The sequence below is a fragment of the Mixophyes fleayi genome, chromosome 4, assembly GCF_038048845.1.
Source record: "Mixophyes fleayi isolate aMixFle1 chromosome 4, aMixFle1.hap1, whole genome shotgun sequence".
In the NCBI taxonomy this organism is placed as follows: Eukaryota; Metazoa; Chordata; class Amphibia; order Anura; family Limnodynastidae; genus Mixophyes; species Mixophyes fleayi.
In genome coordinates this window covers 217,954,506-217,981,289 of record NC_134405.1, presented here as the reverse complement: position 1 = coordinate 217,981,289, position 26,784 = coordinate 217,954,506, and the positions used below count along the sequence as shown (strand labels likewise).

Here is a 26,784-nt window from a genome sequence, read left to right as displayed (position 1 = left end):
ACCAATGTACAATTAAAAGGGAAAACTAATCAGTAATAAATAAATTAAATTATAAATAATAAAAATATATATATATATATATATATATATATATATATATATATATATATATATATATATATATATATATATATATGTGTATGTATCTGTAACCATACATATATACACATACACACATTATATATGTATATATTTATATAAATATAAAAGGTCTCCTATGTATCAAATGGCATTTCATAGTAAACAATAGAAGAGAATAGCATATAAAAACCACATATAAAAAGTAAAGATAAATATACATTTTATAATACATAGAGCCGAAAAAGTTACTAAAAAGACAAATCATATGATTAAGAGAGAATAATAAATTCTAAGGGTGGGTTACCAGGTTTTATTGCATATTGAGCGTTTTCAAATACGTATAAAAGAACTTCACTATTCATATAGAAAACAATAAGTAAACCCAAAAACCTTAATAGATGATAGCAATTCTACTAAAAATTCTACTAAAGGACCCAATACAGTATTTCAATCTACATAATTTCATTAAGTTCAAGCAATTAATTTAACCCCATTGGTACTAATGTATTAAGTAAATAGATCCAGAATACCTCCTGCTTACACAGACTCCAGAAACTGTCACCCCCTCGGGGAGTGGCTTTTAGAGATTCCAACCCAATCAGAGACAGACCATTGGGGTCTCAATTATGTGCCAAGGCAAAATGCCTTTAAACACTATGCGTTAAAGCAGATTTTTAGTGCTCTCGTTGTTCTACCGACAAAATAAAGGTTACAGCTGCATTTTAGTAAAAAGATGACAAATGTGGAGTTGCAATTAATAAACCCCTTGATCTTGTACTCTTTATCCCCTGCATTTTATATATTGTATTTTGTTTTCTATATATTTACATGCTATACACCCGTTGACCTTCACATTTATAACACCTTTCAGGGATCGAAGGGAACCAAGACTTCTTTAATTGCAGCGGTATTCGTATTGTTATTCAGATTTTTTGCCATTAAAGATCTGTCTCTATTAGAATCCACAATAGTCCTCAGAAGACATTGGGCCAAAATATTTTGCAGATTGTTGCCTCTCTTAAAAACCACTAACGGTTTTGTTGGCAAGAGAGTTTTTAATATTGGATCCTGTTTTAGGATCGAGTAGTTAGAACAAATGATCTTCTTAATGTTAAATGACAGTTTGTTATATTTAGAAATTAATGCCCATTCATGATTATTAGCATTCCTACCACCATCCACTCGCGGGATGTTCGCCTGTATCGTGCCTATCTGGATTACATCCTCTACTCTTACAAGAATTAGGGGCCAAAAGATTTTTCCTATTTAATTTTTTGATTGTCTCAAGGGCCTGAGAAATAAGAGGTATAGGATACCCACAATCTATGAAATTGTCAAACAATATCATAGCTTGCACATAACTTGATCAATTTCTACGGAGCTGCATGAATTGTCCCTTGGGAATATTTTGCTTCAATTTTGGATAATGGCTGCACTTTTTTAACGAAGATAGAAGTAGAAATAGAACCTGCCGTAGATGAGAGGGCCAGGTCCAGGAATTCAATCTGTGTGGTGTGATACGTAAGGGTGAATCTCAAATTATAATCATTATTTAAAAAATTAACAAAATCCAAAGCCCAAGCTTCACCTCCCTTCTAAATAAGGAAGGAATCGTCAATATAACAGCCCTAGAGGACAAGGTCCGCAACAAACTCGCCGCCCCACACACGGGATTCCTCAAAGTCCCCCATGTATAGGTTGGTGTAGCTCGAGTCAAAGCGTGTCCCCATGGCCGTCCCCCATCACCTGTAAAAAATAATCACCATCAAATAAAAAATAATTATGTAATATTATGAAAGATATGGCATTTACAAGGAATCTCTGGTGTTCCAAAGGGATCTCATTTTGTGTACGTAACACTTTCTCAATCACCTGCACACATTTTTCGTGTGAAATGTTTGTATATCAGGACTCAACGTCCAGGGTCATCAAAGCAAAATTTGCCTCCCACTGTTTATCTTGTAACAACTTTAAAAGATGCAAACAATCTTGAATATGAGACCTCAATTTGGTCACAAGGGGCTGCAAGTAAAAATCAACATAACTTAATAAAATTGGCTGTACGTGACCCTATACACAAAATAATAGGACGCTCCGGTAGATTAAAGAGGTGCTTATGAATTTTTGGGAGGTAGTAATAAATAGGTGTATTAGGATGAGTGATAACACAAAAAACAAAAGTACATCCCTAGTGATGACTTCATCATCTACGGCAAGGTCTAGAATATTCTTCAATTCTAATTTAAACTTCTCATTTGGATTGATTATTATTATCATCATCATCATCATCATCTATCATTCACAGTACTAACAGTAATATATACAGGGTGAAACCATACAGAACAATGAACAAAAAGTACTAATACTTCAGAAACTCCGGCTAGTCATATGCAGTAAAAACGGAGCGGAAGAACAGGTATGGAGACAGGAGGGGAGGGGGCCCTGCTCATACAAGCTTACATCCTAAGGGATGGTAAACAGACCAGGCACAAGAGGAGCCAGTTGAGGCAAGAGAAGAGAAGGGAGGACGAGCAAAGGGAGGAGATGGGGGTTAAGTAGATGGTTGGTAGGCTTTGAGGAAGAGGTGAGTTTTGAGTGCACGTTTGAAGGAGCACAGAGTAGGAGAGAGACAGATGGAAAGAGGTAGGTCGTTCCAGAGAAGGGGGGCTGCACGGGAAAAGTCTTGGATTCTGGAGTGGGAAGAGGTGATAAGGGTGGAGGAGAGGCGGCGGTCGTTGGCCGAGCGCAGGGAACACGCAGGAGTGTGAATGGAGAGGAGGTTAGAGATATAAGGGTCAGTAGAGTTGGAGAGAGCCTTGTAAGTGGTCGTGAGGCGTTTGAAAAGGATTCTGTAGGGGAAGGGGAGCCAGTGTAAGGCAAGGCAGAGAGGGGAGGCAGAGGAGGAGCGGCGTGAGAGGAAGATGAGTCTTGCGACCGCATTGAGTGTAGAGCGAAGGGGGGAGAGACGGGAGTGGTGGAGGCCAGTGAGGAGGAGGTTACAATAATCAAGGTGGGAGATGATGAGTGCGTGGATGATAGTTTTGGTGGCATCCTGAGAGAGAAAAGGACGGATGCGGGCGATGTTGCGTAGTTGGAAGCGACAGGCTTGGGCAAGGGAATGAATGTGGGGGGCAAAAGAGAGAGAGGAGTCGAGGGTGACACTCAGGCAGCGAAGTTGGGTGACAGAGGAGAGGGTGGTGTTGTTGACGACAATAGAGAGGTCATCGTGGGATGGGTGTCTGGGCAGAGGAAAGACAATGAGTTCAGTTTTAGAGATATTGATTTTGAGAAAGCGCTTGGACATCCAGAAGGAGATGGCGGAGAGGCAGTCGAATACCCGAGCGAGGAGGGTGGAGGAAAGATCAGGAGAGGAGATATAGAGTTGAATGTCGTCAGCATAAAGGTGATACTGAAGACCGAAGGAGGAGAGGAGAGCACCAAGGGAGGAAGTGTAGAGCGAAAAGAGTAGAGGGCCAAGAACAGAGCCCTGCGGGACTCCTATGGGGAGAGGGTAGGGGGAGGAGGAAGAACCAGACGTGGATACAGAGAAGAAGCGATTAGCGAGGTATGAGGCGAACCAGGCATGGACAGAACCAGAGAGGCAGAGAGAGAGAAGAGTTTGCAGCAGGAGGGGGTTGTCCATGGTGTCAAAGGCTGCAGAGAGGTCAAGGAGGATGAGTACGGAGAAGTGACCCTTGGATTTGGCTGATAGGAGATCATTAGTAACCTTGGCCAGGGCAGTTTCGGTAGAATGGAGGGGGCGGTAGCCAGAATGGAGAGGGTCAAGGAGGGAATTGTCCACGAGGTGCCTAGTTAGGCGGCTGCAGACAATCCGCTCAAGTAATTTGTAGGCATAGGGGAGAAGAGAGATAGGGCGATAATTAGCAAGAGAGGTGGGGTCAAGATTGGGTTTTTTGAGGATAGGAGAGATAAGAGCGTATTTATAAGAGGAGGGTACTACACTAGAGGAGAGTGATAGGTTGAAAAGGTGTGCTAGGTAAGAGCAGGCCTTTGGAGAGAGAGAGCGAAGGAGGTGGGAGGGGATGGGATCAAGAGGGCAGGTAGAGGGTGGAGAGGAAAGAATAAGGGAGCAAACTTCTTCACCGGTTGTAGGGCTGAAGGAGCACCAGAGTTGGTTGATGGGGGAGGTGAAGTGATGAGGGTGGCGGGAGAAGGGGAGGAGGAGATGTTCAGTCTGATGGCCTCAAATTTGGAAGAGAAGAAAGTGGCGAAGTCAGAAGCGGAGAGGGAAGGCGGGACAGAGGGGGAGGGGGGGGAGCTGAAGGTGGCAAAGAGGCGGCGGGGATTGGAGGACTGAGAAGAAATGAGGGACTTAAAGAAGGATTGTTTAGCGAGGGAGAGGGCAGAGGAGAAAGAAGAGAGTATGAATTTAAAGTGGAGGAAGTCAGCCAGGGAGCGAGATTTCCTCCAGAGGCGTTCATCAGTGCGAGAGCATCTTTGGAGGAAGTGGGTGAGTTTTGAGTGCCAGGGTTGGGGAATAATGCGGCGTCGGCAGATAGAAGAGGCCGGGGCAACAGCGTCCAGGGCAGTGGTGAGGGAGTGATTGTAGAGAGAGGAGGCCTCGTCGGGACAGGCCAGGGAGGGAAGGGGTGAAAGGAGAGTTTTGAGAGAGGAGGAGGAGGAGAAGGAGGTGGGGTCAATAGCATCCAGGTTACGTCTAGTGAGGGTGGCTTTGGGCGAGGTAGGAGCAGGGGAGGAGGACAGAGTGAAGGAGAGGAGGTGGTGGTCAGATAGTGGAAAGGGAGTGTTGGAGAAGTCAGAGAGATCACAGAGATGAGAGAAGACAAGGTCAAGGGAGTGACCAAGACAGTGGGTGGGGAAACAGATCCACTGAGTAAGGCCTAGGGAGGAGGATAGGGCGAGAAGTTTAATGGTGGCGGGGTCAGAACAGTTGTCAATGGGGATATTAAAGTCGCCAAGTATGATGGAGGGAAGGTCAGAGGAAAGGTAGTGGGGGAGCCAGGCAGCGAAGTTGTCAAGGAAAAGGGAGGTGGGGCCTGGGGGACGGTAGATGATGGAGACACGGAGGTGGATGGGGGAGAAGAGACTGATAGAGTGTACTTCAAAGGAGGAGAAGGAGAGGGAAGGTAAAGTAGGAATGACACGAAAAGTGCAGTTAGGGGATAGGAGGAGGCCCACTCCACCTCCTGGACGCTCGTCTGGTGGAGTGGGTGAAGGAGAGGCCCCCGTAGGAGAGAGCGGCGGGTGAAACGGTATCAGAAGAAGTAAGCCAGGTTTCAGTAATGCCAAGAAGATTAAGAGAGTTGGAGATGAAGAGGTCATGGATGGAGGAAAGTTTGTTGCAGATGGACCTGGAGTTCCAGAGGGCACAAGAGAAAGGGAGGGAGGGAAGAGGGGAGATGCGGATGAGATTATCAGGGTTGATGGAGCGAGGGGGAGGGTGAGGGGTGGGGCAGTGAGAGTTGGGCGAGAGAAAGGGGCTAGGGGAGAGGATGGGTATAGGAAAGGAGCGGGGCGGCATGGTGAGAGACAGGGGGGACTGGGAATGAGAGAAGGAGCAAGAAGAGGGTAAGGGCAATTAGCACCGAGGTGAAGGCAGCAACGGGGGCCAGAAGTGGGCCAGAGTGGTCGAGTTAGATATGGGCTGACAAAGCAGAGTAAGGCAAGAACAAAGGAAGGACTGCAGAGAACAATTAAGTGGAGCAGGAACAAAAGGCAGATCTCTAATTTTTGTAAAAAGTCTTATTATCCAACTGTCTGGAAGCTTACTTCTTATAATCTAGCATATTCTGGACCACCACACCACCTCCTTTATCGACGTTTTTAATAATTAAGGAGGGTCCTGACCGTAACTCATTTAGGGCCACTTGTTCATCACGTGAAAGATTAGAGAAAACGTTTTTCTATTTCTGCAGGAAACATAAATCCATAAATTGCTCCATAGTCACCCTGTAGAAGCACTCCATGTGGACTCTTCATCTGGGTCGGCAAAAATTCTGATTTCTGTGTGAACCTAGATTTAACTGCCCCATTTGATTGATTAATATTGAACAGTGATAAAGGGTCAGAAACCCCCACATTACCACACTTCCATAATTCCTCTGAATCCAATAACCCTTGGATTATCTTGTTCACTATCTAGTGTTATTAATTGTACATCATTTTCCATTTTATTTTTCCTCAGACTTTTGTTGGAAAAATACTTCTTCCTACAAAGTAGCCTAATATAGTGATTTAACTCCTCTGTAAATAATTCAAACAGATTTGGTTCCATCGCTGGAGCAAAACTCAGTCCCTTACTCAAAAGCTCTACTTGGGCTGCTGTCAATACTTTTTTTGATAAATTAAATACACATGTCTTAGTCGTATTCCTATTGTTATTCGGTCTACAGTTCCTTTTCTGTGTTTCAATTTTTTTTTTTAACACATTTAGGGCTAGATTTACTAAGCTGCGGGTTTGAAAAAGTGGGGATGTTGCCTATAGCAACCAATCAGATTCTAGCTGTCATTTTGTAGACGGTACTAAATAAATGAAAGCTAGAATCTGATTGGTTGCCATAGGCAACATCCCCACTTTTTCAAACCCGCAGCTTAGTAAATCTAGCCCTTAGTTTTTCCACTCTTTATTCTATTACAAGTTTGGAACACATACCTTGTAGCATTAACTTTATTCTTTCCTGAGTCTATTCCCATCTTTTTAAATCTAAGCTTTCTTCATCCTCCTCCCCTTCTTCTGACACTACTCTGGACCTCTTGATCGGACCCTGTTGATAACAATTGGTACCGATTCCTGTGTGTCCAATCCTTCTCCTTCTGAGATTGATGTGGTCCTAAAAAAGCAACTGTGTCTGGATGTTTATGTGGATATTTACAGCTGGAAGGATCCTTATTATAACCTCTTTCTTTATATCTTAATAGATGATCACTAGGTAATCTATCTCTAAGATCTAGATTTATTGCCCAATTTATGGAAGTGTTTTCCTAGATCATTTGATTCATATAGCCTCATTATAACCTTATCCTGTTGATAATCGTTACGATCTCTGTCATATTTAGATTCCTTTGAATTAATGAGCTGTAGCTCATATTCTACTACACTAGCATTGTACCACCCCAATACCTTTTCTGCTGTAGCCTTCTCAGGCGTTCCGGTTTACCAGTGATGTGGCAAGAGATAAACTGTACTAAACCCGCCTACTTTGTTTTGGCCTTGCCTACATGAGGCCACTTTAAAAAAAAATTTACAGGGCCACTTTAAAGTTCCCAATCTACCCCTGCATACAACAAATGGTTCTTAATCATTAGTAGTTATTGGGAGGAAAAGAAAGTCCTACTCGCTATTATACAGATAAACAAAATAATGGCGACAGTGTAAAGACAGATTATATATTTTTTTTAAGTTGCTATTGAATGAGGACAGTTCTATAAAACATGAATGTATTACCTGCTGTCACCAGCATTGGCAACATAGAGTTTCCCGAGCAAGTATACAACAATAAGTGCCGTGCAGCCTCCAGATATATTGTAGGTGCTTCTTTCTCGCTCAGTTTGCAGATCCTAAGAAAAGAAACAGAATAAGAGGATATAAAAATAATGTAATGTTCAAAATTAGATTTGTTAGCAGTAATGCAGGCTACAAACATATGAGGGACAAAATTGCACAGATATTGTTTTCCAGGCATTGAGAATATCATCTTAAAAACAACAGACTCAGAATTTCTAATTAACTTAGAATGGACAACAAAATTTACAGCCATAACTTAGTAACTGTAAACACACACTCCATTAGGTTGCAGATCTGACAAGAAGGGGGAGCAGCATATTGCAGCTCCCACGTATGGTAATAAATGCAAATATATTTCTACAGTGCAGAATAACAGATGCAGAACAACATAAACTGTATTAAATATAATACATAAACTGATCCTTACTGGTGAATTATATATATTTATTAAGTGGGTTATCCAGTGGAGCTTTTACGCTCTATTAATATACACATACAAAACAAACATTGCAACATATACATCACAGAACGGACACACACACACACAGACAATAATTGTTGTCCAAAAAAAATGATTAACACTAGGAACCATTCTCTCCTACACACTGTAAAATTACAGTCGCAGACCACAAACCAACAAGTACACCAACAAGCCAAGGATAACATGCAGGTCTCGCTTCCCTAAGTCTTGAACTTGCCCAGTCAGCCTGCCCCTATCCTCTCGATCGCTTCCTATGTTGGGACTAGAAATAATGGAACAAACATTGTATTTATTAAAACCACATAATGTGCCTTAAGTGCATTGTGGTTACAATAATGTTGCTCTTTCAAAATATAGTGTATAAGGATAAATGAAACATTAATACTAAAAAAACATTACCAACAATAGCAAACACAACATCTATTTTAACCTTTGTACTACAAACACGAGTCAACATAAGTCTATAACATACAGTTATTGCCTGCTAACTAATTAATGCTATAGTCTATGAGAGACTCTCTCTAAAAGATTATATAGATTAAGGTCAAGCAGGATAATACAGTCTAAAAAAGGCTTATTTGAACTACACCCAAATAGAATACAAGTGCAGACAATGTCACACTGCCGCTCATTTAAAAGGAAGCACTATATAGCACACTGATGCATGTGTACTGTAATGCAGCATTGCACACACAAACACAGCATAGCCAATAGGAAAATATGTACAAAAGAATGATTTTGTTTTTCACATGCACTTTTTGAAACAGTTGCACTTTCCATTATTGACAAATTCATATTAATATACATACACGCACATGGATACACAACAACAGGCACAGAAAAACCATAGTAGCCAACTTTTGAGACCTTATTATCGTAGATTTGTAAGGCGCCACAGTGTACCACAGCACTGTACTGTATGGAAAACAGGACATACAACGCAGACAAAATAAATACAGATATTAAAACAAAAAGGTATAGAGGACCCTGCTCATTAGAGAGCTTACATTCAAAGTGGAAGTGGGCACAGCTTAAACGAGAGGAACGAGTGTGGCTTAGAGTGGAAACTGGGACAGCTGTGAGGGTGCATTAGTGTGAATAGTATCATCAGGGATAAGGTAAGTTTTGTTGGTTTTTTTTTTAAAAAAAAGAAGAGATGGGTTTTCAAAGAGCATCTAAAGATCTGAAGGCTGTGGGAAAGTCGGATTGGGCATGGTAGGGAATTCCATAAGTGGGGAGCAGCACAGGAGGAGTCTTGTAGGCGGGAGTGAGAGGTGGCTACCAAAGACGAGAAAAGGATTTTGATATGAAATTTGAAATGTATGATGGGTTAGTGGTGTTGAGGGCTTTGCAGATAAGGGTGAGTCATTTAAATTGTATTCTGGATGACACAGGGAGCCAGTGTAGAGACTTGCAAAGTGGTGAAGCAGATGTGGAGCGGTGAAAGGGAAATCAATCTTGCAGCAGCATTTAGGATGGATTAGTGTGGCTATATGGGTGTTAGGAATGCCAAATAGCAGGAGGTTGCAGGAGTCAAGACAGAAGAATATGAGAGAATGGATAAGAGACTTTGTAGCATGTTGAGTAAGAAAAGAACGTATTCTGGCAATGTTTTTAAGATGTAATCGACAGGACTGGGAGAGAGCCTGTATATGAGGAATATGGCAGAATGGCAGAGAGTGGAGTCAAGTGCGACACCAAGGCAGTGAGCTTAGGAGACTGAGGAAATTGTGGTGTTGACAGTGAGGAAGATATGAGGGGAGGTGGTGATTCTGGTAGGAGGGAAGATAATAAGCTCCGTTTTGGATATGTTGAGCTTTAGGTAGTGTTGGGACATCCATGTGGAGATAGCAGAAAGACATTTGGTTACACAATTTAGTACAGAAGGGAATTGGTTAGGGGAAGAGATATTGATTTGGGTGTCATCAGCATAGAGGTGGTACTGGAAGCTGATTGAGCGATTTAATGCCCCAATGTATAACAAAAAAATTTAAAGGGCCAAGAACAGACCCTTGTGGGTTGGAGTGGAGGGGAGAATGTGCCAGAGGTAGAAATGCTAAAGGACCAGCTTAATAGGTCAGAAATGGACCAGGAAAGAACTGTGTCACAAAGGCCAATGAAGGTTATGTAGGAGAAGTGGGTGATCAACAGTGTCAAAAGCAGTAGAGAGGTCCAGGAGAATGAGAAATGGCCCTTAGACTTTGCGCTCACAAACGTGATTGATGCTCTACTTACTGCATTTTCAGTGGAATGTTGGGGGATGAAGAATTTGAGAGGGAATAGGGTCGAGGGGACAGATTGTAGGGCGAAATGATGAGTTGGGTGTAGAGACTTCATCTTCAGTTACTGGAGAAAATGAATTAAGGGTGAATTGGGGAGAGTAGGTGAAGGTGGGTAGAGTTGGGAAAATCTGTGGAATTTAGCATGAGAAAATTTCTTGTCGAAGGGTGTTGATTTTATCTTTTGCCTGAAGTAGGTGGCAAAATCATGGTGTGTGAGGAAGGAAGGGGTGGGGAAGGAGGTGCATGTTGAAAGAGAAGTGAGTCGAAGGTGGCAAAGAGGCGACGTGGGTTAGATGGCTGGGTGGATATTAGATGAAAGGATGAATTTATAGTGGAGCTTATCTGGATAAGAACGAGATTTCATCCAGTGGCGTTCTGTAGTGCGGGAGCACTTTTGCAGGTAGCAGGTCAGTTTGGTGTGCCATGGTTGGGGTTTGGATCGTCGGAGACTGTATGTGGTAGCTGGAGCTGCACTGTCTAGGGCAGAAGTGAGTGTGCAGACTAGTTAGGAGGAAAGTAGTGAAGGGGAAATCATAATAGGGGAGGGAGAAATAGGATGATGTAGAAAGAAGAGGAATTTGAAAAGAAGTGTGGTGATCGTGAATAAGAGAGTGTAAACTGAGTAGGTGCATGATTTATCGATAAGAGAGATGTAAATTAATGTGTATTAGGTGGGGTAGACAATGAGAGAGTGGAAAGGAACAACTGATCCAAATAGTGCAGAGCAATGGAAGAGGTGAAAGATACATTACCGCCCCCTAACAGGGTTTACTAGAGTAGGAAGTTTCTGCTGCTCTGGCACAATGAGGTCCAGGATGTTGACAGTTGAGTAGAGAGGTTCTAGCAGCCAGAGATGGTAACAGCAATCACAAATGAGCTCAGTGGGTAGCTGAACAGATGACGAAGCAGCAATGACAGTTGAGCTCTGTTGGACCTAAATCCTAAAACAGCCTTGTTTTTCGGTATGAAGATCCTCAGTGCTGCTGTCATATTTGCCAGTATTCAGAAATTTCCAAAGCTTTATAATTGTGAGAATAAGGAAAAGTGGGAGCTTGGGCAAAGAGCTGAGCCAGTACAGCTTACTCCAACTGCCAACCTTATGCCACATTTAATTTGGCACTTAATAGGGCATTAGTATGGAGCTGGTCCCTCTTTGCTGCTATAACAGTCCCCAGTCTTCTGGGAAGGCTAGCCACTAGTTTTTGGAACAATGCATCCATACAGCCACAAGAGCATTAATGAGGTTGTTCAGTGATGTTGGGTTACAAGGCCTGGTTTGCTATTAGGGTTCCATTTCATCCACCATGTGCTCGGTGGGGTTGATGTCAGGGCTCTGTGCAGGCCTGCCAAGATCTTCCAAACCAAACATGGGAAAACATTTTTTGATAGACCTTTGTGAGTCATTATCATGTGGCATTAGAAAAAGGCATTCCCCAGACTTTTGCCACAAAACCATGAAAAACAGCCCAGAGCATTATTCCTCCTCCACCAAACTTTATAGTTGGCAGTATGCACTGGGGTCTTCTCCTTGCAAACGTGAAACCCAGATTCGTCCATCAGACTGCCAGTTGGTGAAGTGTAATTCGTCACTCCAGAGAACATATTCCACAGCTCCAGAGTCCAATGGGGGTGTGTGCTGCCATGGAAACCCAATCCATAAAGCTCCTGATGAACGGAGCTTTATGGACATTGCGGACATTACTTTCAGAAGCAGTTTGGAACTTTGTAGTGAGTGTTGCAACAGAGGACACACGATTTTTACACTTCACAATAACAGTATTTATAGTTGACCAGGGCAGCTCTAGCAGGGCAAATATTTGATGAACTGACTTGTAGAAAAGGTGGCATCCTATGCCAGTGTAATGTTGAAAGCCACTGAACTCTTCAGTTTGAACAATTCTATTGCTAATGTTTGACTATAGTGATTGAAATCTTGATTTTATGCACCTGTAGGCAATGGGTGTGAAGAAAGGATGTAGGAACGGGGGGCAGAGAGGGCAGCTGCCCCCCTCGTTTTCTATTGGGTGAGCTTCCTGCTTCTGAGGTGTGCAGACGTGTCTGCTGAGCGCTCCCGCTGGAGCCCTGCTGGGATCACCCATCTGGCCCGAATTTCTTACCTGGGATGCCTCTTCACGCTGCCTTCTCACGCTGACTCTTCACTGACCTCGCTTGACGCCATCCATGACTTCATTCTCTCGTGACTCCCGGCTGCCGCCTCCTCTTCCATCCACTGCTGGCCCCGGCTTCGGCCTTCCATCAAGCTGGTCTCCAATTACTCTGAGGGCCATCCAACATCTGCGTGGCCTCCTCCGCTCTGGTCCTTACTCCCGGCCGCCAAAATGTGCCTGATGAGAGTGTCTCTGCCTTAACCCGGGTCTTCCCGTCCTGACTTCCGGCCGCCGCTACTTCCACCTACTATAGGCCGCGGTCTCGGCCTACCTTCTGCTGGTCTCCGTTCTGGTCCTCCTGCCTTCAGCTGTCCCTGCTCTGGATGCCTTGCTTCTGCCCGACTGGTTCCAGTTACATCGCCACTGCCTGCCTGTGTCTCCTGCACGCTGCACATAGCCGAGTCTCCAGCTTGTCGCCTCCTGTTCCATCCTCATTTTGTCGTCTGGTCTCCGGTCCTCCACGTTTTCCTCCCTGCATTTGGTCTCCTGGTCTGGTCTCCTGCTCATCCGGTCCTCCACGTTTTTCTCCCTGCATTTGGTCTCTGTTACTGCCCGGCGCACACCTGGGATTCGTCCATCTACCCCCCACCGGCCTCCTCAGCTCCTGTGGACTTGCATCCCAGTCCTGCTCACGTGGACACCCTTCCTGGACATCCTGCTGCCGTGATCACTCTGCCTTCTCCTGAAATCTACGTTGAATGTATTGTATTGCACTATATCTAGCTTTACTGACTGTTTTTGCTCTCCTCTTACCACTTCATTCTCTGGTTATCCTTTCTGTTGTGTCCTGCGCTACACTCACTATTGATGTACCTGATTGCTTAATTGGTCACTTGCTTTAATTGTCCCCCATCTACTGTTTTATCCTCACTTCATTGTAATTGCTACACTTGCATCCTCTTCTGGGTGCTTCTGATGTTCCTTGCTTCTGTCTCTACACCCTTTCCTCTCCTTTTTACCTGTCTTGCTCCCTTTTCCCTGTCTCTCACCATGCCGCCCCGCTCGGCTCCCATACCCATCCTCTCCCCTCGCCACCCTCTTGGCCCCAACTCTCACTGTCCCATCTCACACCCTCCGCCTCGCTCCATCAACCCTGACAATCTTATCCAAATCTCCCCTCTTCCCTCCCTCTCCTTCTCATGTGCCCTCTTGAACTCCAGGTCCATCTGTAACAAACTCCCCTCCATCATTGACCTCTTCATCTCCAACTCTCTTAACCTCCACACCATCACTGAAACCTGGCTTTCCTCTTCTGACATCGTCTCTCCTGCTGCTCTCTCCTATGGGGGTCTCTCCCTCACCCACTCCACCAGACCTGATGGACGCCAAGGAGGCGGAGTTGGCCTCCTCCTATCCCCTAGCTGCACCTTTCGGGTCATTCCCACTATACCTTCCCTCTCTTTCTCCTCCTTTGAAGTACACTCTATCCATCACTTCTCCCCCATCCACCTCCGTGTCTCTGTCATCTACCGTCACCCTGGCCCTACCTCCCTCTTCCTTGACAACTTCGCTGCCTGGCTCCCTCACTACCTTTCCTCTGACCTTCCCTCCATCATACTTGGCGACTTTAATATCCCCATTGACAACTGTTCTGACCCCGCCACCACTAAACTTCTTTCCCTTTCCACCTCACTTGGCCTCACCCAGTGGACCTCTTCTCCCACTCACAGTCTTGGTCACGCCTTGGACCTCGTCTTCTCTCATCACTGCAACCTCTCCGACTTCTCTATCTCTCCCTTCCTACTCTCTGACCACCATCTCCTCTCCTTCACTCTGTCTTCCTCCAAGGCTCCCACCTCGCCTAAATCTACCCTCACTAGGCGCAACCTTGATGCTATTGACACTACAGCTTTCTCCTCCTCTCTCGAAACTCTCCTCTCATCTCTTCCCTCCTTGGCCTGCCCTGACCAGGCGTCCTCTCTCTACAACCTCTCCCTCACTACTACCCTTGATGCTGTTGCCCCGGCCTCCTTTATCCCCCAACGCCGCCTCATTCCCCAACCCTGGCACTCCAACCTCACCCGCTTCCTCCAAAAATGCTCTCGCACTGCTGAACGCCTCTGGAGGAAATGTCGTTCCCTGGCTGAATTCCTTCACTTTAAATTTATCCTTACCTCATTCTGCTCTGCCCTCTCCCTTGCCAAACAATCCTTCTTTAAGTCCCTCATTTCTTCTCAGTCCTTCAATCCCGCCGCCTCTTTGCCACCTTCAACTCCATCCTCTCTCCAACCCCCCCTCCCATCCCACCTTCCCTTTCCGCCTCTGACTTCGCCACCTTTTTCTCTTCCAAAATTGAGGCCATCAGACTTAACATCTCCTCCTCCCTTCCCTCCCTTTTTCCTTCACCTCCCCCCACCAACCAACTCTGGTGCTCCTTCTGCCCCACCTCGGGTGATGAAGTTCGCTCACTTATTCTATTCTCTCCACCCTTCACCTGTCCTCTCGATCCTATCCCCTCCTTCGCTCTCTCTCCTCCACGGCCTGCTCTTACCTCGCTCACCTCTTCAACCTCTCACTCTCCTCTGGCGTGGTCCCCTCTTCCTTTAAACACGCTCTTATCTCTCCCATCCTCAAGAAACCTAATCTTGACCTACCTCTCCTGCTAACTATCTCCCTATCTCTCTTCTCCCCTATGCTTCCAAATTACTTGAGGATTGTCTACAACCGCCTCTCCTAGACACCTCTCGGACTACTCCCTCCTTGACCCTCTCCAATCAGGCTTCCGCCCCCTCCATTCCACCGAAACTGCCCTGGCCAAAGTTACCAATGACCTCCAACTAGCCAAATCAAAGGGTCACTTCTCCCTACTCGACCACTCTGCGGCCTTTGATACCGTTGACCACCCCCTCCTGCTACAAACTCTTCTCTCTCTTGGCCTATCGGGTTCTGTCCTCGCCTGGTTCACCTCTTACCTCGCCAACCGCTCCTTCTCGGTATCCACCTCTGGCTCTTCCGCAACCCCCTCCCCTCTCCCTGTTGGAGTCCCTCAAGGCTCTGTTCTTGGCCCTCTACTCTTTTCACTCTATACCTCCTCCCTTGGCGCTCTCATCTCCTCCTTCGGTCTTCAGCATCACCTCTGCGCTGACGACATTCAACTCTACATCTCCTCGCCTGACCTCTCCCCAACCCTTCTCTCTCGTGTATCCGACTGCCTCTCTGCCATCTCCTCTTGGATGTCCTTGCGATTTCTCAAGATCAACATCTCCAAAACGGAGCTCATTGTCTTTCCTCCCCCCAGGCTCCCCTCCCACCATGACCTCTCTATCACTGTTAATAACACCTCCATCTCTTCTGTCACCCAACTTCGCTGCCTAGGCGTTACCTTCGACTCTTCTCTCTCCTTCACCCCCCACATTCAATCCCTTGCCCAAGCCTGTCGCTTCCAACTTCGCAACATTGCCCGCATCCGACCTTTCCTCTCTCAGGATGCCACCAAAACTATCATCCATGCACTCATTATCTCCCGCCTGGACTACTGCAACCTCCTCCTCTCCGGCCTCCCCCTCTCCCATCTCGGCCCCCTCCGCTCTATTCTTAACGCGGCTGCTAGACTCATCTTCCTATCACACCGCTCCTCCTCTGCATCCTCTCTCTGCCTTGCCCTTCACTGGCTCCCCATACCCTACAGAATCCTTTTCAAACTCCTGACCACAACGTACAAGGCGCTCACCCAGTCCACTGCCCCCTATATCACTGACCTCCTCTCCATTCACACTCCTGCCCGCTCCCTGCGCTCGGCCAATGACCGTCGCCTCTTCTCCACTCCGATTACCTCTTCCCACTCCAGAATCGAAGACTTCTCCCGCGCTGCCCCCCTTCACTGGAATGACCTGCCTCGCTCCATCCGTCTCTCTCCCACTCTTAGCTCCTTCAAACGGGCACTAAAAACCCACCTGTTCCTCAAAGCCTACCCACCTTCCACCTAACCACTCCTCCCCTCCTTTATACGCCAACTCACTCGCTCTGTACCTGAGTTTTGTTCACCCTCCCTTAGGATGTAAGCTCATTGAGCAGGGCCCTCCTCCCTCTTGTGTCCTTACCAGCTCTTCTGCTCCATCTCTACTGCATTAGCCTGCTTGGAGCTCCTGAAGGGTCAGTATTTTTTTTGTTTATTGTTCAGTAATGTAATACCCTGTACTGTCTACTGTTTGTGCATTGTATGGCGCTGCGGAACTCTTGTGGCGCCTAACAAATAAAGGATAATAATAATAATATTGGGTGGGCAAAGACTGTTTTGCCCCCCATGAACTTCTACAAAAGCGAATGGGGATGAATGAAATGAAAATGGGGTGAAACGATAATATTTTTATTTAAAACATCAACAGCAGTTTCATTGTCTCTAGATGGAAGGGTAGACAATGGTTACCTTCCTCTGAGACGAAGCGTGGCGCAAAAAGTGCCCAGAGCAGGATCATGTCACAGCGCCCCCTCCCATTCCCCATACACACAATCACAAATCAATTAACACCCTATGAAACCATTCCCTTAAAAAATCATCAATCCCCCCCTGAGAATCCATTAATCTATTTCTCTCCATTCTATCAAACACTTCACCCTCCCAGTACCAAATAACATTTCCATTCACTATCAGCTCCAATAATTAAAGATCTTCTCACACAGCATCCATCAACCTATTCACCCGAACTCAGCACCTAACTACCCCCACCACCCTGCACTGATTAATCCATTATTACCACCTTTCCAGCACCCATTACCATTAGAGAAGTTCACTGACCCCCGTGTTCTGGTTTTGGATCTGGATTAACTTCGTCTTTTGGCAAAACCGCCCTTGCGTGTTTTGTGTTCCGTTTTTTTTCTAAAATCACATATTTTTGCTTTTTTTCACCCTATATTACTATTACCTCAATAACACTTATTTCAAGTCATGTGCAGTCAATTTTAACCACCTCACAGGTCACAATATTATTTTCACACACTTTCAAACAAAGACTGCAGTGACCTGGCTGGATGCTAAGCGACAGAGCAATGACACAAACACACGGCAGTTCATAGCACATCTAGGACACATTGCCACACAGCAATGGCAGAAAAGAAAAGTGGTGCAAGATGGAATTGACCTTGGATCATGAAATCATTTATGATTCATTTGATCGCTCCACCCATTCCTTGGTTAACTGTAGTAATTCTACAGCTAATACATGGCAATGAGCGCTGACCCCCCAGGATGCGTGCTTTTATCAGACCCAGACCAATCCAGAGTGCTCCACAATGCACTAAAAAGAGCCATTGTAATTCACAGCAAGTTCATCACTGAGCTTTGAATCTGCCCCAATTCCCCCAAAAATTATAATATAGGTACCTTTGACGTAAAGTGCAGATCACAAAACACTTGATGAAACAGCAGCAAAATGGAAGGTAATACATATACACGTCTATTTAGACATACATGCTTACATTACTTCTGCAAGCAACACTGTTCTTTGTTAATAAGACTGTTGTCTTTATACCATTAATGTTGATAGTTACAGGTCTTTTTTTCTTGACCAAGGTGAAATGTGTTTTTTTACATTTTTGTTTCCCTAACTTAAAAACACTATGCACTTTAACATAGGCTTTAGCAGATGACGTAGAGGGATTACCATCATCATGACTGGTGCCAGCAGCTGCTTGGTGCTCCTGGTCTTCTGTGTACTGATGTGAATCCATTTTGATAACACAGTATAATGTGACTGCAGATTTAGAAATAATAGGTCAGGCAGGCTTGGTCTTCTATTTCAGTAATGACAATTAGCAATGGAGCTCTCCTGAATGTTATTGGAGACTTTCAAGAACACTGCTATCCAGGGGCTGATGGTCATAGGTAGGCCGATGACCGAATGAGGCCGCCTGACTTTTCTTTTTTTTTAGAACAAGGAGGAAGTTGGCTGGCTCCTTTCCCCGGGACCAGCCACCTTCCTTCTAGTGGCCGCGGATCTGTCCCTCCCTTCCCTCTCTTTGTGGCCTATCCTGTAAGAGCTAAATATCACATGGGACGTGCACTATGTGACAGGTGCCGTCCCATGTGAGCAGAGCAGAAAGCATGGCTGGAAGCGGATGACAGGTTAGTGTGATGGTGGGGGGCTGTCAGCGCTGTGTGTGTATGTGAAGGGGGGGCCCTGATGTCAGCGCTGTGTGCGCGTGTGAAGTTGGGGCCCCTGATGTCAGCGCTGTGTGCGCGTGTGAAGTTGGGGCCCCTGATGTCAGCGCTGTGTGCGCGTGTGAAGGGGGGCCCCTGATGTCAGCGCTGTGTGCGCGTGTGAAGGGGGGGCCCCTGATGTCAGCGATGTGTGCGCGTGTGAAGGGGGGCCCCTGATGTCAGCGATGTGTGCGCGTGTGAAGGGGGGGCCCCTGATGTCAGCGATGTGTGCGCGTGTGAAGGGGGGGCCCCTGATGTCAGCGATGTGTGCGCGTGTGAAGGGGGGGCCCCTGATGTCAGCGATGTGTGCGCGTGTGAAGGGGGGGCCCCTGATGTCAGCGATGTGTGCGCGTGTGAAGGGGGGGCCCCTGATGTCAGTGCTGTGTGCGCGTGTGAAGGGGGGGCCCCTGATGTCAGCGCTGTGTGCGCGTGTGAAGGGGGGGCCCCTGATGTCAGCGCTGTGTGCGCGTGTGAAGGGGGGGCCCCTGATGTCAGCGCTTTGTGCGCGTGTGAAGGGGGGGCCCCTGATGTCAGCGCTGTGTGCGCGTGTGAAGGGGGGGCCCCTGATGTCAGCGCTTTGTGCGCGTGTGAAGGGGGGGCCCTGATGTCAGCGCTTTGTGCGCGTGTGAAGGGGGGCCCCTGATGTCAGCGCTGTGTGCGCGTGTGAAGGGGGGCCCCTGATGTCAGCGCTGTGTGCGCGTGTGAAGGGGGACCCCTGATGTCAGCGCTGTGTGCGCGTGTGAAGGGGGACCCCTGATGTCAGCGCTGTGTGCGTGTGTAAAGGGGGGCGCTGTCAGCACTGTGTGTGTGTGAAGGGGGGGGCGCTGATGTCAGCGCTGTATGTGTGTGAAGGGGGGGCGCTGATGTCAGCGCTGTGTGTGAGACTGGGAGGGGTGGGGCTGGTGTCAGTGGTGCGTGTGTGAAGATGGGGGGGCTGATGTCAGTGCTGTGTGTGTGTGTGATGGCAAAGGAGCTTGTGGCAATGTAATGTGGGTGTGAGTGTATGATGGCAAGGGGGAGTGTGGCAATGTTAGGTGGTGACTAATAGGTGCTACTTTGTTTGTGGAGTGATGATGGGATAATTTAATTTAATAGTGGGGCCTATTAATTTAAGATGGTGTGGCTTGGGGGCTATTAATTGAATGTGGGGGTGAGATTGGGGAGAATAAGGTCTATTTATTAAATGTAAATATGAATTATTTAATGGCAGTGATGGTGGCAGGAAATAGGTATATTTTTATACAGAAATGCTAATTTATTGCCCAGTGGGGGACGGCCTGTACTGTAATTTGGGTGGGACGTAGGCTATTAATTTTAAAGTGGACTATGAGTTGGAACTGATTTAATGGTAGATGCTATTCATTTATTTGTGGGGTGATGATGGGGCTATTTAATTTAATAATGGGGCCTATTTATTTAAGTTGAGGTGATGGGACCTTTAATTTATTGGTGGGGTGCTTTGGGGCTATTTACTAAATGTGAATATGAATTATTTAATGCCGGGATAGTTCTGGGAAATGGTTATATTTATTAAATGTAAATGCTATTAATATATCGCTGGGGCTCTTGGAGGGAGGTTTATTTATTCAATGTCAATACTAGTATTTTAATTTTGGGGTTTGAGGGAGGCCTTATCATTAAATGTGGGTGATTTTGATTTAACACCAGAGCACTAGAGTTTTCTAAATTTCAAGTACCCATTTTTTCCCCAAAATAGAGCCCCCAGCATTTCAGGATACAGACAAGCGGCAAACTGAGCAAGAGACATAAAAAAACACAAGTAGGGAAAGCAACAAGAACAGGTAAGAGAGAGCAGGACAGTCTGCCAACTGCATTTTTCTATATTGGCAGTTCCTTTGCACCATGTAATTAAATAAACATAAATATTTACAGTCATGGCCAAAAATTTTGAGAATGACACAAGTATTGGTTTTCAAAAAGTTTTTAGATCTTTTTCTCAGATGTTGCTATGGAATACTGAAGTAAAATTACAAGCATTTCCTAAGTGTCAAAGGCTTTTATTGACCATTACATTAGCTTTATGCAAAGAGTCAATATTTGCAGTGTTGACCCTTCTTTTTGAAGACCTCAGCAATTTGCCCTGACATGCTGTCAATAAACTTCTGGGCCACATACTGACTGATGACCGCCCATTCTTGCCTATATCAATACTTGGAGTTTGTGGGTTTTCGTTTGCCCACCCGCCTCTTGAGGATTGACCACAAGTTCTCAATGGGATTAAGGTCTGGGGAGTTTCCTGGCCATGGAACCTAAATTTTGATGTTTTGATCCCCGAGCCACTTTGTTATCACTTTTGCCTTACGGCAAGGTGCTCCATCATGCTGGAAAAGGCATTGTTCATCACCAAACTGTTCTTGGATGGTTGGGAGAATTTGCTCTTGGAGGAGGTTTTGGCACCATTCTTTATTCATGGCTGTGTTCTTAGGCAAAATTGTGAGTGAGCCCACTCCCTTGGCTAAGAAGCAACCCCACACATGAATGGTCTCAGAATGCTTTACTGTTGGCATGACTCAGGACTGATGGTAGCGTTCACCTTTTCTTCTCTGGACAAGCATTTTTCCAGGTGCCCCAAACAATCTGAAAGGGGATTCATCAGAGAACATGACTTTACCCCAGTCCTCAGCAGTCCAATCCCTGTACCTTTTGCAGAATATCAGTCTGTCCTTGATGTTTTTCTTGGAGAGAAGTGGCTTCTTTGCTGGCCTTCTTGACATCAGGCCATCCTCTAAAAGTCTTCGCCTCACTGTGCGTGCAGATGCACTCACATCTGCCTGCTGTCAATACTGAGAAAGCTCTGCACTGGTGGTGCCATGACCCCGCATTCTGGAGTACATGCAAATTACCATCATAAGAACTGAGACACCAGACTTTGTGAAAAATAATATTTTTGTCATTCTCAAATTTTGGCCATGACTGTATATTGTGATGACATTTTCTGTTACTGGTTTACTACTGATAAATTTAGTTGCTCATATTGTCCTACTTACTATGTATTATTCAAAGTGTACCCATCGCTCGTACACAGAGGAGGCAGCCATTAGGTGGGTGAACCAATAATCATATCACCCAACTGTCCCGATTTCAGTGGAACAGTCCTGATTTAGGGCTCTGTTCCGCCCAGGGACATTGTTGTCCCATGGGTGGGAATGTTGGGGGAAGGGTGATATGTAATGGGCAGTCTAGCACTTTACAGGCCTCTGGTGGCATAGTCAATTTTGTACTAATCCCGCCATCCATTTGTGTTTGCCCTGCCTACAGTTGATATGGTCCCGCCCACATGAGGCCACTTCCAGAAATTTTTCCAGGGCCACTTAATTCCCAATCCGCTCTTGCTGCTACCCTCCTCTTTCTTTTCTACCTATGACGCTGCCCAACTGCAAAAGAGACTGCCAAGAACTGTGCTACCCCTTCCGTGTCCCTCTGTGAAAAAGCGCTGGATCGCCGTGGAAAACGGTACTTATAGAATCCAAAGCTTGCGAGATCTTAGAACGTAACAATGACGTTTTACCTTATATTCAATTCCAAGGGCGCGCGAAGGTACCAAGCCGGCTCGGCAATCGGATCTGCTAAGTTTGGTTCTCGGGAAACCGAGCCTGAGCATCTCTAATTACCACATTCACTCACAAACCATAACCAGTGAGGCAGTGAATATATATTTAAAAATATTCGCAATCAAATGAGATTAGGCTGTCAGCAAAATCTGAATAAAAACTAGGTTAAAAAGTATGAAAAATTTACTTTTTTTTAAAGATGAACAATTGCATTTATCATATTTCTAACAGCTAATGTACTAATTGGTAGGTAATAGTGATAATAGTATTTAAGAATTTATAAATACATTTTTATAGTAAAATAAAATAATGAAACTGGGGTTGGCCCTGAAACGCTGACAAAAATTAAGATAGGATTGGGAGTCTTTGTATATCTACAGTCACTGCTACTACTGTCGTAAAATGATACCAAACGCGAGAAAAAGGGGCACCAAGCCCTATAGTAGTCCTTCGCTATTGCCGCCCCCCCCCCCCTCCCCATGAAAATTTTTGCTCCTACGCCCCTGGTTTTGACCAAATAGTGTAAAAAAAAAATCCTGTGAATTTCCATGGCAGAAAACATAGATAACAGCCTGCGGGTAGAAATGTTAATCTAGTACAAGTAATAATATTTTGTTTATTTGGCATAAAACAAAAACTGTATGATAGATGTTAGCCAATTTGTTTCCCCAGTTACACGCTTTGATAAAACAATTTATTCACAGATACAAGGCTGTTAAAATCCCCTGAAGTTTTGGCACAAGAAACAGACAAAGAAAATGATTTTCACCGAATGAAAACATGGTACACAAGCAATAACTTGCTGACTGAAATCTGATGTTATCTTGCACAATACATGGTTTAGTTTTTCTAGACGACAAACCAAAACAGTTTTTCCATTTCGCTATATGCTTGGACAAACAACTGAATTTGATATCACAAAATGATAAAAAAAACACAGAAATATATTCACTCTTTAAACTTAAGTACTAATTGAATTTTGCTTTGTGAAAAGTAATTTGTTCTCATACTATCCTGACTGTAAAACATACTTGCCTACTTTCAGTAGGCGACGTCCGGGAGATGGGCGTGACAAGAGGACGAGAGGGGGCGGGGTGCCTCTAAACGCGTCATTTAGCCCTGCCCCCACGAGTAAAATACCGTTTTGTCCCGGGGGGCGGTGCCAAAATGACGCGATTCACAGAGAATTGCGTCATTTTGCCAAGGGAATTGCAGGATGCAGGAGAAATGCCAGCTCTCCCAGGAGTCCGGGAGACCGACCCGAATTTCGGGAGAGTTGGCAAGTATGCTGTAAAACTGTGCACAAGTAAATCTATGGACAATTCATGTGCATGAGTCATGATGACTAAATGCCAAACAACTCAAGACAGAATAATAGTATATAGAAAACAAAGTTATATTTTAACCACATCTATATTTTCGTTATGTACATTTCTATTGTAAATATTAAGGGATTAATGTATACACTTATTGTTATAGGACTTTACCTAGTTTCCATGAGTGTCCTGGAGACTACCGAACTCTTGTGGAGCCCTCTTGGCCTCACAGTAAAGTGGGTCACCCTTCCGGACCCACCTTTCCTTCTTATAGTAAAGGTGGGGTCTTGACACGATTTGTGTTATCAGGCCTCGCCCTTACATGCTTTGTATCATCATAGCTCCTCCTCACAGGTGCAATGACCCGATTGCTTCATTGCGCAGCAGGGGACAGGGCTATGATGACGGGAATCTCATTATTACAACCCCCTCGCTTGCCCTTTGGATCTACTTTTCTGGGATGGAGGTCCAAAATGTAGGCAGAGAGGGAGAGGGATTGGGAGAGATGAAAAAAAGAAAAAAAAAGACTGAAGGAGATACTATTTTTAAAATGTCAATATCATGTCCATTATAAATTGTTAGCAAAGTATAAAAGAACATTAATGATGATTATTTACAATTATACTAAACACGACCGTACAGAGCAGTATGTGTTCTACATGTACTTTGATATGGAGAATGGTATTGCATTTGTTTGTCAAGAAAATTATGGATGATTTTAGGCTCATTATCCATCAATATTGTATTAATTCTTATAGTTATGATATGTTATTAAAAGGTGATTTTAGCTAAACTTTAATGGGCTGTGTGGACATCACAAGCAAATTCCTAGCATAGTACACACAATATAAATCTCAAGAAAAGGCCACAAAGATACAAGTCTGAGGGATATTTTAAACAACACTGCCACCTGCTGGCCAGCAAGATAAATTAACTACTTACACATTTATAAAAATAATAATTTGATAATATAAGAAAAGAACATCAAATAATAAAAGTTATCTTTAAATCAAGTTCAAAATATACATTTATAAATATATCATGATTATGATTAAGCAACATATTTAGGTGTCAATTTATTATGGTTGGACAAAATTGGCAGTAACACTCTGTATCGACCTCTATAGCTAGAGAATGTAGTTTTGCTGCAATTCATTGTATCTGTTCTACTGGGCAATACCAAAATACAAACCTGCCTCTGAGATCTTGAATACTTGTCTTTTGGCTGCAGCGTAAGTCCTTTATTATGCATGTGCCGCAGGATGGTGCCAGTTGAAATGGACCTAAAAGGGTGTCTAAGACAAACTGGAAAAGTTATGGTTTTCACTGCTTGATGTACTTCCACCTTGTGCAGTCCTCCAAGAGGTCTATCTGTAGAGACACCTATCTGTAATAACATACCAGCAGGCATTTTAAGTGTTACAAGCTACACTAAACAAATCTGAGAATATAAGCAAGGAGTTGAGAAGCAGGTGAAGGCTCAAAGGGCCTCAGAGAAAGTAATTGTGTCATCTTGTGTCCCAGGTACCAAAGTTAGTTTGTAAACTTTACTAAATGGGTAATGTACAATACGAAACAATAACAAATCAGAATGACCACTAGTGGGTACTTTGATAATTGTTTTAATAAGTTTCCTCCTATCACTTTTACTACAACTTTTCAAAACTACATTTACGTCTTAAGTGACAAGACTGCCAGATTTGTCACTTTTTCATATTTGTATTACATTGGTAGATATATAAATTGCTCCTGGTAGGTGTCCCATTGGAAATGCAGGTCAATGTCCCACCAATAGCCAGGAAGCGTAAGGAAGTGTAAAGTCAATGCCGTCTTGATGCACTAAGCCATGCACTTACAGGTGCAGTATTTGAGCTGGGTGTCCAAACATTCTTGTAGCTTCATAACTAACCTACAAGATGACTGCCAATACCATAATACATCCATCATTTTTAAGAATATGTCTCGACTATTTCAAGACATGCTAATTTTGGAAGCAGCAATTTCACACACATGTTAAACATATTTCTTAACCAAAACTAGATCTCTCATAAGAGAATAAACATAAATATGCTTATTTTAAAATATGTTTAAGACAAACATGTTGAAGGGGGGATTGGGGCTTGAGCTAATAGACCACTGTACACAACTTATTGAGTGCTGCCCCAATCTCCCACATTTTTCACCTTCTACAAATTACCATTACTTACACTGATATAATAGCTCCTATTAGCTTAGGCATTGTGAAATATTCAGCAATGGCAAAGCCTGTGATAAGCTACAATAACTAGCCATTGCAAAATACTTCTGTTTAATTAACTGATCTGGAAGCTCTGTGCTGAAGATCAGAGGACTGGGGATGTTTGCACTGGAACATTAAACAAGTAAATGTAAACTTATTTAAAATGTAATTTATATTAATTTTTTTTTAGTATACTTTCTAATAAATTTATTTAATGTCTCGCTTGTCAATGGAAGCCAACAAAAACCATGTTGAGCAAGGGTAGACATGCTCAAAGCAAAAACTCAGGGACTGGCACGTTCTGTGATTAAATGTCAAAGAGAGGAAAAGTAGGTGACTGAGGGGCACTCAGAGACGATGTATGAATATATATATGAAATAAAATAAAATTCAATTTTTAATGATATGCCTTAAAACTTGTGTATTAACATTCCATCCTAAACCCCAAAGCTAGCGAAATATTTAAAAACAAAAAACAAAACAATAATTGTTAAAATTGCAGATCCACTGCAAACTTAGCTCAGTGAGTTGATATAGATGAGTTCATATAGAAATTACACTATTAAGGAAGAATTCCCTATTAACAATATTGACCTCTAGGTATCTTAAACGATATATAGGATCAAAAGGATGCCATTGTAGATCAAAATAAACCCCTTGATAAGGGTTATAGTGGTGGCTAACTAATATATCATAGTCAAAAATATTAGGAGATTGAATAACATTTCAGAGTGAGCCCCTATTTGTATAGTTAGTTATTAAATAGTAAAGGGTAACTTGGGAGAAATGCCAATGAACCTTTAGAAGCAGTCCCCCTAGTGGTCGCTGGTATAGAAAATCTCAGGTTTGTCCTGTATCTACTAACTCTGATAGTAAGTCTCCTAGAGGTCTGTATATGAAAACAAGGTGTGTTTGTTGAATAGACTCAGGGAACAGCGTGAGAACCCTGATGGTAGTAACGCTAAATATCCTACACTATTTCTCCCTAAATGCCCTATGTATTCTAAAACCGCTAATTGGTCA

The 26,784-nt window shown here is 44.2% G+C and overlaps 1 protein-coding gene across 1 annotated transcript in view; it reads right to left on the bottom strand.

Annotated features, from left to right (window-relative positions):
- Positions 1-26,784, bottom strand: part of PPM1H (protein phosphatase, Mg2+/Mn2+ dependent 1H) — a 147,898-nt gene that overhangs the window by 64,101 nt on the left and 57,013 nt on the right. The window contains exon 4 of the mRNA XM_075209342.1: positions 7,508-7,620. Within this exon, the coding sequence (XP_075065443.1) occupies positions 7,508-7,620 (113 nt within the window). The remainder of the gene's footprint in view (positions 1-7,507; positions 7,621-26,784) is intronic.